General features: G+C 47.3%; 2 protein-coding genes across 2 annotated transcripts; both read left to right on the top strand.

The window, feature by feature from the left end:
* The first annotated feature begins 2,268 nt into the window (after window positions 1–2,268).
* On the top strand, window positions 2,269–3,369 carry LOC123043371 (proline-rich protein 2). Its single transcript, XM_044465790.1, has 2 exons — window positions 2,269–2,518; window positions 2,635–3,369. Exons 1-2 carry the CDS (start codon window positions 2,290–2,292, stop codon window positions 3,117–3,119), a joined length of 714 nt encoding a protein of 237 aa, XP_044321725.1. The 5' UTR covers window positions 2,269–2,289; the 3' UTR covers window positions 3,120–3,369.
* A 4,138-nt stretch (window positions 3,370–7,507) lies between these two features.
* LOC123040317 (proline-rich protein 4) lies at window positions 7,508–8,624 on the top strand. The gene is made up of 2 exons (XM_044463202.1): window positions 7,508–7,693; window positions 7,879–8,624. The coding sequence occupies exons 1-2, from the start codon at window positions 7,555–7,557 to the stop codon at window positions 8,364–8,366; spliced, it is 627 nt and encodes a 208-aa protein (XP_044319137.1). The 5' UTR covers window positions 7,508–7,554; the 3' UTR covers window positions 8,367–8,624.
* The last annotated feature ends 3,555 nt before the right edge of the window (window positions 8,625–12,179 follow it).

Here is a 12,179-nt window from a genome sequence, read left to right as displayed (position 1 = left end):
GTAGCCAAAATTAGGCTCAATATTTGAGAGGACCTTCACATTTTAGTAAGGTGGGTGTACTAAACCCAATCAGTCTTGTTAAATCTCAGTCAATTAAGACTTGGTTATGTCTCAGTCAATGCTATACTCGTGATATCTTACATTGAGATACATGCAATTTTTTCTTTTACCAAAAAAAGCCGCCCCCCCCCCCCCCCCCCCCCCCCCGCTTTGTATTAGAAAGCAACAAACACCGAGTACATAGGAAAGCTCGGGCGAGAAGCACAACAAGCCCAAAGGAAAGAGAAAGAACAAAGAAGAAGAAAGAAATGCCAACAACGGCAGCTCGACAAAGCGCGGATGACCCGCCACTGCTGCGCCCTCCGAAATTGACCCACCACAGACCCAGGCTCCGACCCGCCGCCTACCAAGCAGCACCTCCAGCAAGGGATGCGACGTCGACGACACTGCTGCCCGGACGTGTCCTAGGGTTTCCCCCGGCACGCGAAAGGAAGTGGGGGATGGATACATCCGACACCCTCCAAGAAGGGATGGTGGCAACCGCAGGTGTCACCGCATCGGAGCCGGAAGAGAGTCGGCAAGGGATTTCTCCCGCACTCCAAACCCCACCGCCCAACCAGGCCGGAGCCAACCAGCCACCTCGCCGCCCACCAGCATGCGCCACCGCGGTCTTGACGCCACACACGCCACCTCACTGAGATCACCACCACGAGGCCAAGAGGATGGAGAGAGACGCATGAGGTGACAGGAGCAGCAGCACCGGAGCCACGCGGGAGGGAACTACCTCCACCGCCGTCGTGCGGGAGGCCCGAGTCTCCGACCCCTGGCCCGGCCAGGCCCGATTTGGGCCCGTAAAGCCCCGCCGGCCACGCTGCAGCAGGGCGGCACCAGCGCCGCTAGCATCCACCCACCCATCGCCGCTCCCCTGCCTCCCGGAAGCCACACCGATGACCCTCCCTGCCGCCGGCCCGCCCAGACCCAGATGGGGCCCGAAGGGCCCAGATGGGCCGAGCGGGCACCGCCAGATCGCCCCGCCGCCTAGAAGATCCCCCGCCACCGCCGCCGCGTCGGACCGCCGCCGCCTGGGAGTACCCCGCAGCGCCGCACCCCCCGCGTCGGAGCGACCCGCGAGGGGAAAGGCCAGTGGCCGCCGTCGCCAGCATCGCCCGGGCCAGGCCCAGCGCCGGACGCCAGCGACGGCGGCAAGGAGAGAGGGGAGGGGGAGGGCTCGGCGAGGAGGCGCGACCGATCGCCCACGGGGGCGACGCGGTCGAGAGAGAGAGGGGGGGTTCCTGCAATTTTTTCTTTTCAGTTATTTTTTTCTTTTCTTACTCCTTCCGTAAAGAAATATAAAAGCGTTTAGATTACAAAAATAATGATCTAAACGTTTTTATATTTGTTTACAGAGGGAATACATGTTATGGGTTAAATCTCACTCAACTGAGATCTATCCACACCCAAACCCAATACTCACGCAAATAAAATTTTCGATATGTGGAAATAGCTATTTTTAAGGAATTTAGAAGAGACATGCATGTTTGCGCGAAGCCCAAATCCAAATTTACGTTTACAGAAGAATCAACCGTTGGTTGGACGGTTGTACCCAAACTCATGGGAGATAATCTCAGATATGACAACATGCGTGCGTTTTTTACTATTACGGTTTTTTCTTCCGGTGATGTTTTTTTTTTTTTTTGCGAGTGATTTTTACGGTGATGTTCATGTAGATACCAACTTATATGTGGTGATTTCACCTACACCGAAGCTCCACTGCTCCAGTTAGTTTACAGTAGACGTTGCGCGAATGCGCACGCATGTGGTATATGCTTGTGTGGGTGGAGAAGAAACCGTGGATCGGTGGATCCATCCAACAGCAGTCCATTTGGAGCACCGTCCTTCCAGTTATGAACAACAAAGTACTACTCGCACTACTCCCCGAAACGGACATGCACTTTACAGCCATTCTGATGCCGATCCAACACCAGATGTACCACTGAGCACCAATAGGAGACCACTACTTCTAACTCACGCTGCATGCATGGATCGTTGTAGGCGCGCAAGAGTGCATGTGCATGCCGCGAGACACGGTGCCTGCGCCCGTGTGTGGTACTGTACCTACCAAGTCCATCACCGTATTAACTTCGCCATCTGAAATTTCGGCGAGTTAGCCGGCCTCTCGTTGTCACGCATCACTTCGCCGCCCACCACACCACCCTTCGAGCTTCGAGCATGCATGCAGCCAGATCATCGGCCGAGCTGGATCGATCAATGCGGAGGCCTATATAAGCCATGCCTCGCCTGTTCCATTCATCCATCGAGCTGCTAGCTACTTACTTCACACAGGCAAGTAGTGGAGTTCGATTCAGGGGTTCAGGCATGGTGGCTCCGAGAGCACTCGTCCTCGCCGTCCTGCTGGCGATCGCCGTCGCCAACGCCGAGGCGGCGTCGGTCGTCGTCGGCCTGGCCAAGTGCGCCGACTGCACCAGGAAGAACCTCAAGGCCGAGGAGGCCTTCAAGGGTAAGCGCTAGCTATGCAGCTCAAATCGTACCATATATGTCAATGCACACAACCACACACCTACCTATAGATGGAGATCAGCTCATGGTTGTCCTGCTGCCATGAACGCACCTCAGGTCTCCAGGTGGCGATCAAGTGCAAGAACGTCCACGGCGAGTACGAGAGCAAGGCGGTGGGCGGCCTCGACGGCACCGGTGCCTTCAGCGTTCCCCTGGCGGCCGACCTCCACGACGCTGACTGCGTCGCTCAGCTCCACAGCGCCGCCTCCAACGCGCCGTGCTCCGGCCAGGAGCCATCCAAGATCGTGCCTGCTTCCGAGGGAACCACCTTCGGCATCGTCGCCGGCGACAGCATTGCCACGCGGTCTGCAGCGTCGCCAGAGTGCGCGTCCATGACCTTGTGCGGGCCGATCAAGAAGCACATCATCGAGCATTTCCACCACAAGCAGCCCGTGCCGCCCAAGCCGGAGCCCAAGCCCCAGCCCCATCCTGACTATCACCCCGTGCCCAAGCCGCAGCCCCACCCGGACTACCACCCCGTCCCTCCCACGCCCACCTACGGCGGCGGCGGCGGCGGTGGTGGATACCATGGACACCACTAGTGACTCCGATCTACCACCATCCGGCCTAGCAGTGAAATTTCATGGCTTGTTGCTGTCAGTGAGCGACGTTGCTATTTATGTCAGGGGTTAGCTTGATCTTCTATCATTCAGAATAAGAGTTGTGAGGGATAAGTATGTGTGTCAGGCAAATGTACGGGTGATGGTCAGTTTTTTTACAAGGTTTGTAATATCGGTGTGATTTTTTGTAATGGGAAGTCGCTATATATCTGAATGAACCAAGTACTCCCTCCGTCTAGGTGTGTAAGTCATCTTACGAAACCAAATAATCCCAAAACAGTTAGGCGCGGTGCATTAAATTCTACCTTGTTTCTTGTTTCTTGACATATCAACCAATAAGAGATGTGGGGTGTGCATGCTTTTAATGACTTGAGATTACCAAACACGACATGCAGTGATTAGTTCATTGCATGCAATGCTATTAATTAACAAATGAACATTAAGTTCTCTCGTTTTCTCCTCCTCCTTGGTCACGGTGCACAATCTAAGATGACTTGCTCATCTAGACGGAGGGAGTACACTCTTTTTTCCCGGCTATCACCAAATGGACGCCACCAAATGTCCGCGGACATCCGGCCGGGCGGACGTCATCCAATCATGTCCTTCAAATTTGCTACTAAGTACTTGTCCGACATTCTCTCTTTGTCAAATTTACTCTTCTTTTAATGAAGGTTTAAGAAAAGTCTGGAGCCATTAATCAGTCAGCAATTACATCGACCACACTTACAACAAGCAAGAAAATAAAATGGCAGATACACAGTGCTTACACATAGCTAACAGGTCACGACATAACCAGCACTCTCATACTCCCCTCGTTTCTAAATATTTGTCTTTCTGAAGATTTCAAATGGACTACCACATACTGATGTATATAGACATATTTTAGTGTAGATTCACTCATTTTGCTCCGTATGTAGTCACTTGTCAAAATCTCTAGAAAGACAAATATTTAGGAACGGAGGGAGTAGAAAAGAAACACCACTAGCATCGTTGAAGCAGTCATCCACCATTACACGCTAGATCAAGGGCGAGGCTCAACCGCACTTGGGGCGAGAACTTGGCCTCAATAACCACATAATTTTTTGCACTTTATCACAGTTGCTTTCCCTTTCGCTTGATGTCATCAAGATCCCAGGATATTGACCACTAAATGTAAAACATCTATTTTTGGTGTGAATAATATGCTGATTAGACGTCATAAAGACTTCTATACGAAGAGACGAGAATGTGGGAGGAAAACTAGCCACGACCAGCTATCTAGGAGAGAAGACGACGCACAATACGAGCGCGACTGTTCATACCGCACGGCGCCACCTCCACCCGGTGGACAACTTCCACCCCGTGCAATGGGATCTCAGACGTGCCTAACAGAGATATCACAGACCATGAAATAGAAGTAGAAAACCTCATCCCCAGAAGGGATCCGAAGTGCGAATTAGTAGAAGGGCACCACCTCGCCAAAGCTTCGACCACCGAGGCCATGACATCAGCCATCATCATTAGCAATATCATCCACATACTCAAAATTGACTATCCCTCATTCATCTTGTTGTATTCCCAAACCCTAGTCTAGATTTATACGTGTGTTACATTAATAATTCATCTTCCATTGCCATGGACACCTCGACGATGTCTCGTGCCTCTATGCCTGAGTAATTTACCAATTCTTGTGGATATGGGGAACCCTAGTATTTATATGATCCTAATGACAATAATATATGCAATCTTTGTTATATAATTGTGTTAATGTTCTTCATGATATTGTGCCAACATCGACTGCACAATATTTAGCCCATCAGGATTTGATGGATATTATATCTTTGTGATGAGGGGTTAGAGGTACAACAGTGATAGAAGCTATCTCTCTCCTTACCAAATCATTGGCAAGGAAACAACAAATACTCAAGTGTTTTAATCCGCATCCCCGGAGAGACCCTTAATCACCATCGTACTCTGCCGATATGCATTGGAGGGATGGTGATGACGTGCGTGATATAGAACATCGGTAATATGCCAATAGCTTTTATTGGCTCTCCCCGCGCAATACATATATAACATGGATCAAGTATTTGAACCAAAGGTTGTGTTTCTACACAATTAAGTATAATAAATACATGTGGTACATACAGACTATATGAGAATGCCTTTTGGCCCTATTGGAGTTTTCATCATTATCATTACTCTCTTATTCTTAGTCATTGTTTGTGTGCACTTTAATTCTCGCTTTCACACATACACACACTCTTGCAATATTTCACCTTTCACACCGCTTTTGCTTGGGACGTAAAATAATTTGCAGGCAAATTCGGATAAACCTCTATAAGGGGCAAAAGACCATTTTCTCAGCTCTTGTGGGATCGATCAATACTCTTACTTCAAAAACAGCTACAACTAAACTCTATGCATTTGCATGACATCACCTCGCCTGACGCGCTTTGTGTTTCGTGAACGAGCTGAACTATGACCTATGTCACATGTGTGTCACTCCTCTTGTCGTGCGTGACAGGATTCGAAACATTATGCACTAGTAGAAGGATTAAACTGAACATTTGTAGACTCTTCATCTCCAACTCTTCCATAGTGGACCGGTTTCGGTTGTTAGTCTATTAGAGATTGCTCCTCTATCCATAGATGGGGTTACATAGAAACGTGCATGAGAACATCCTTCAGTTCAAGATCTTTGCGCCCCTTACGTCTTTCCCATTCCACTTTTCCTCATGCACCATGACGTGGAACAATAGGACTTCGGAACCTTCTATTGTGATCATGTATGAGAGAGAGGAGATCAGGATTTTTAGGGAGAGCTCTACCGACATTGAGGCATACAACGAAGACTACTTCCCCGACGACGACTCCCCATCCCTCCACGCCATTTCCACCATTCGCGGTGCGCTGACTGCTAACGCTTCTTCATCTGCCACATCATACATTATTTTCCCCCTCCATTAACGATTACTTCCGGTTCCTTACTATATTAGTATTCGATCTGGACATGCCATGTATACCATACACATCAAATAGCATGTCTTTTTTGCTTAACAACTTCTCTTGTTCGAGCGAACCAACTTGTGGTCGGATGGTTATGAGAATAGTGGTATCCCCAGCCCATCAGAGTTCAAGTCCTAGACTTAACACGTGCTCGCATTTTTCTGAATTTATTTTAGGTCATCTGACTATGTGCGTTCAGTGAGACGAGACGTCCCGTCAACTACGATAGCGTCAAACTCAAGATGATGTGCCGGCTCAGTCTCTCAGGTGCTCATAGGGGTAGGGTGTGCATGTGTGCATATTTATATGAGCGAGTGTATGTGCGTATGTACTACCGCCTGCGTCTATAATGTGTTTAAAAAAAAACTTCTCTTGTTCGAATATCATGTTAACTATATTGATCATCTTATATCCATGTTTTCTTCGATTAAACATAATTAGAAACTGCTCATATGTAACATTCTAGTCCCTATGTAACTTGATGTAAGCCGTTTTTGCAGTTCACACACAAGCTCACTACTCACTTTGCAGCAATTCTGTGATGTCGATCCAACACCAGCTTACCACCAGCAAACATTACGTAGGTGTAGCATTTTTGGTACCACTCCCTTCGTTTTCTTTTAGTCTGTATATAAGATTTGATCAAAGTCAAACTTTATCAACTTTAACTAAGTTTATAGAAAAATATACCATGGCTCACAATATGAAATCAATATTGTTAGATGCATCATGAAATTAATTTTCATATCATATAGCTTTAATATTGTAGATGTTGATATTTTTTCAAATAAATTTGGTCAAACTTTACAAAGTTTGACTTTGGCCAGATCTTATATGCAGACTATAAAAAAACAGAGGGAATACTACTACGAGAACTTACGCTGCATGCACGCACGCAAGCAAATGCATGTACAGGCGGCCGGTGCCCAGTAATGCTACACGTACAAATGAGTTACAAGGTTTTACAAAGAGGGTTAACTTGATTGGTCACTAAGTGGGGAGGCGGCCCATCCCCTGAAAATCAAGGGTTGGGAGGGAGGGGTGAGCAAGTTTGTGATTGGTTAGTAGATAGAAAGAGTTTGTAAACTTGTATACTTATTTGTATGTTTAGCATTTTTAGCCGGTGCCAACCTACGCTACTCCACCACCAAAATAAGTCGATCACCAACCGCGACGTGGAGGCACACGCACCGACCGATCCGATCATGCAGCGGGCGCCGTATATATTAACTCGCCATCTAGAATTTCGGTGAGTTAGCCAGCCTCTCGTTGTCACGCATCACTTCGCCGCCCACCACCCTTCGAGCTTCGAGCATGCAGCCAGATCGCCATCGAGCTGTGCCGATCAATGCGGAGGCCTATATAAGCCATGCGTCGCCTGTTCCATTCATCCTTCCAACACAGGCAAGCAAGTGGTAGAGGTTCAGACATGGCAGCTCCGAGAGCACTCGTCCTCGCCGTCATGCTGGCGGTTGCTGTTGCCAACGCCGAGGCGGCGTCCGTCGTCGTCGGACTGGCCTGCGCTGATTGCACCAGGAAGAACATCAAGACCGAGAAAGCCTTCAAGGGTAAGCTACATATGCAGCTCAATCGTGTACTGCCTCTGTCCGAAAAAACTTGGTCCCAAACTTTCTCAAATGGATGTATCTAGCACTAACTTGGTGCTAGATATATTTATTTGAAGGACAAGCTTTTTCTGCTATATAGATGGAGATCGGCTCATGGTTATCCTCCTCCTGTTAACGTATCTCAGGTCTCCATGTGGCGATCAAGTGCAAGAACGTCGACGGCGAGTACGAGAGCAAGGCGGTAGGTGCCCTTGACGGCAGCGGCGCCTTCAGCGTGCCCCTGGCCGCCGACCTCCACGGCGCCGACTGCGTCGCGCAGCTCCACAACGCCGCCTCCAACGCGCCGTGCTCCGGCCAGGAGCCATCCAAGATCGTGCCGGTGTCCGAGGGCACCACCTTCGGTGTCATCGCCGGTGCCAAGACGAACGCGCTGGCATCACCAGAGTGCGCGTCCACGACCCTGTGCGGGCCGATCAAGAAGCACATCATCGAGCACTTCCATCACAAGAAGCCCGTGCCGCCCAAGCCGGAGCCCAAGCCCCAGCGCCACCCTGACTACCACCCTGTGCCCAAGCCCGAGCCCAAGCCGCATCCCCACCCGGACTACCACCCGGTCCCTCCCACGCCCACCTACGGCGGTGGTGGTGGCGGTGGATACCACGGACACCACTGACTCCGATCTGCCACCGTCCGACACAACAGTGAAATTTCATGGCTTGTTGCTGTCAGTGAGTGAGCGACGTTGCTATTTATGTCACGGGTTAGCTTGATCTTCTATCATTCAGAATAACAGTTGTGAGGGATAAGTATGTGTGTCAGGCAAATGTACGGGTGATGGGTCAGTTTTTTTACAAGCTTTGTAATATCGGTGTGATTTTTTGTAATGAGAAGTTCCTATATCTGAATCAACCAAGTACGCTCATTTTCCCCAGCGATCACCAAACGGACGCCGCCAATTGCCGGCGGACATCCGGCCGGTCCGATGTTATCCAATCATGTCCTTCAAATTTGCTCCCTAAATACTTGTCCGACATTCTCTCTTTGTCAAAATTTCCTTTTTTTTCAGAGCGAAAGTTTAAGGAGAGACCGACCTTGAATTAACAAAGTCATTAACCAATCAGTAATTACATCGAGCACACTTACAACAAGCAAGAAAATAAGATGGCGGATACACAGTGCTTACGACACAGATAACAGGCCACGACATAACCAACATTCTGAAGACAAAAAGGAAACACTGGTAGCATCGTCAAAGCAGTCATCCACGAGCACGACAACACACCAAAGGAACAAGACTAGATCAGGTGAGGCTCAACCGCACCTGGGGTCAGAACTTGGCCTCAATAACCATGTAATTTTCTGTACTTTATCACGGGTGATTGCCCTTTTGCTTGATTTCATCAAAATCCCGTGATATTTTGAACACTAAATGTAAAACATCTATTTTTGGTGTGAAAAATATGCTGATTAGACATAATTAAGACTTTCTATACGATGAGACGAGAATGTGGGAGGAAAACTAGCTGCACCCAGCTATCTAGTAGAGAAGACGACGCACAGTGCAAGCGTGACTGCTCATACCAGTGGTCGTACCGCACGGTGCCACCTCTCCCTGTTGGAGTACTTCCACCCCGTGCAATCGGATCTCGGACGTGACAAACAGAGAGATCACATACCATAGAATAGAAGCAGAAAACCTCATCTCCAAAAGGAATCCGAAGTGCCAATCAGCAGAAGGGCACCACCTCGCCAAAGCTTCGACCACCGAGACCACAACATCAACCATCATCATCATCAACAACATCATCCACATACTTTACATTGAATATCCCTCATTCATCTTCTTGTAATCCCAAACCCTGGTCTAGATTTATACGTGTGTTACATTAACAATTCATCTTCCATTGCCATGGACACCTCGTCGATGTCTTGTGCCTCTATGTCAGAGTAATTCATCAGTTCTTGTGGACACATGGGAGCACTAGCATTTATATGATCCTAATGACGATAATATATACAATCTTTGTTATATAATCGTGTTAATGTTCTTCATGATATTGTGCGAACATTGACTGCACAATATTTAGCCCATCGGGACTTGACGGATATTATTATCTTTGTGATGTGGGGTTAGAGGTACAACAGTGATGAAAACTCTCTCTCTCTCTCCTTACCGAATCATTGGTAAGGGAACAACGGAGACTCATGTGTTTTATTCCACATCGTTGAAGAGACTCTCAATCACCATTGTACTCTGCCGATATGCATTGGTGCGACAGTGATGGTGTGCGTGATACAGAACTGCGCTAATATGCACGTATCTTTTTATTGGCTCTCCCCACACAATACATATATAACATGGATCACGTATTTGAACCAAAGGTTGCGTTTCTACACAATTAGGTATAATAAATACAAGTGGTGAATACAGACTCCATAGACTCCATAGAACGCCTTTTAGCCCTACTGGAGTTTTTATCATTATCACTACTCTCTTGTTCTTAGTCATTATTCTTGTGCACTTTAATTCTTGCTTTCTCACTCACTCACACACACACACACACACACACACACACACACACACACACACACGCGCGCGCGCGCACACACACACACACACACACACACACTCTTGCAATATTTCACCTTTCACACTGCTTTTGCTTGGGACCTAAAAATAACTTGCAGGCAAATTCGGATAAACCTCTACAAGGGGTAAAATACCATTTCCTCAGCTCTTTGTGGGATCAATACTCTTACTCCGAAAACAACTACAACTAAACTCTATGCATTTGCATGACATCACCTAGCCTGACGCGCTTTGTGTTTCGTGAACGAGCTGGACTCTGACCTGTCACATGTCTGTCACTCCTCTTGTCGTGCGTGACATGATTGAAAACATTATTTTGCACTAGTAGAAGATGAAACCGAACATTTGTAGACTCTTCATCTCAGAATCATCCATAGTGGACTTGTTTCGTTTGTTAGAGCCTATTAGAGGTTGCTCCTCTGCAAATAGATGGGGCCACATAGAAATGTACATGAGACCATTCTTCAGTTCCAGATCTGTGCCGCGCGTCTTTCCATTCCACTTTCATGCACCACAATGTAGAACAACAGGACTCCGGTACCCCATCTATTGTGATCATGTATGAGAGAGCGAGAGAGGAGATCATGATCTCTGGGAGAGATCTCATGCGACCGACATTGCGACATACAATGAAAACTACTTCCCGGACACGACTCCCCATCCCTCCAGGCCATGTCAACCGTCGGTGATGCGCTGACTGCGAACTCTTCTTCATTCGCATTAGGGATTACTTCCAGTTCCTTACTACATTAGCATTTGATCTGTACATGCCATGTTTACCATACCCGTTGAATAGCATGTCTGTTTTGCTTACTAACTTCTCTTGTTCGAGCGAACCAATCTGTGGTCGGTTGGTTATGAGGACAGTGGTATACAAATCCCACCAGAGTTCAAGTCCTAGACTTAACATTGGTGCTCGCATTTTCCTGATTTTATTTTAGGCCTTTTGACGATGAGCGTTCAGTGCGAGGAGACGTTCCCGTTCACTACGATGGCGTCAAACTCAAGATGATGTGCCAACTCAATCTCTCGTAGGTTCTCATAGGGGTATGGTGTGCGTCCTTGCGTTTATAGAAGTGGGTGTATATGCGTATGTATAAGCGTCTGCGTCTGTACCGAGTAAAAAGAAACTTCTCTTGTTCGAATATCATGTAAACTATATTGATCATCTTCTATATGTTTTTTCTTTGATTAAACATAATTACAAACTGCTCATATGTAACACATTCTACTCCCTACTCCCTGTGTCTAGGTATACAAGTCATCTTAGGCTGGTCATAATGGTGGTATTTTAGCTAGTATCATGCACTTGGGAATAGCAAACACGCTGATGTCGCCGAGAATTAAAGGAGAGAGAGAGGGCTAGATTAACATAGATATATATTGTATTATATTAAATGTTATGCTACTTTGTGTTATGCATGAAATAAACAAGATCATCTATGATACTACTCTATGATACTGTTCACTATGAAGGTAGTATCATATGCATGATACTAGTATATGATGCTCCCCACTATGAGTAGCCTTATGAAAACTAAATAATCTCAAAACACTTAGGCGTGGTGCATTAACTCTCACCTTATTTCTGTTTCTCGACATAAATAAAGGAATCAAGCAATAAGAGATGTGTGATGTGTATGCTTTCAATGACTTGCAAACACGACATGCAATGGTTCAGTTTATTGCATGCAATGCTATTAATTATCAAATAAATATTAAGTTCTCTCGTTTTTCTCTTTGCCTTCATCACGGTGCACAACCTAACACCTAGACGGAGGAAGTATGTGACTTAATGTAAGCCGTTTTTGCAGTTCAGCGCAAGCTCACTATTCCCCAAATGGACATGCACTTTACAGCAATCTGTGATGTCGATCCAACACCAGCAAACAGGGT

This window comes from Triticum aestivum, chromosome 2B (assembly GCF_018294505.1).
Source record: "Triticum aestivum cultivar Chinese Spring chromosome 2B, IWGSC CS RefSeq v2.1, whole genome shotgun sequence".
Classification (NCBI taxonomy): domain Eukaryota; kingdom Viridiplantae; phylum Streptophyta; class Magnoliopsida; order Poales; family Poaceae; genus Triticum; species Triticum aestivum.
Note: the sequence above shows the minus strand (reverse complement) of the source record. Positions and strands in the feature narration are given on the sequence as shown.

Excerpts from the sequence above, each read along its gene's own strand:
- LOC123043371 (XM_044465790.1), top strand. The coding sequence starts at position 2,290 with ATGCCTCGCCTGTTCCATTCATCCATCGAGCTGCTAGCTACTTACTTC. Across the intron at positions 2,519-2,634 it reads GGCCGAGGAGGCCTTCAAGG|GTCTCCAGGTGGCGATCAAG; the intron begins GTAAGCGCTAGC and ends AACGCACCTCAG.
- LOC123040317 (XM_044463202.1), top strand. The coding sequence starts at position 7,555 with ATGGCAGCTCCGAGAGCACTCGTCCTCGCCGTCATGCTGGCGGTTGCT. Across the intron at positions 7,694-7,878 it reads GACCGAGAAAGCCTTCAAGG|GTCTCCATGTGGCGATCAAG; the intron begins GTAAGCTACATA and ends AACGTATCTCAG.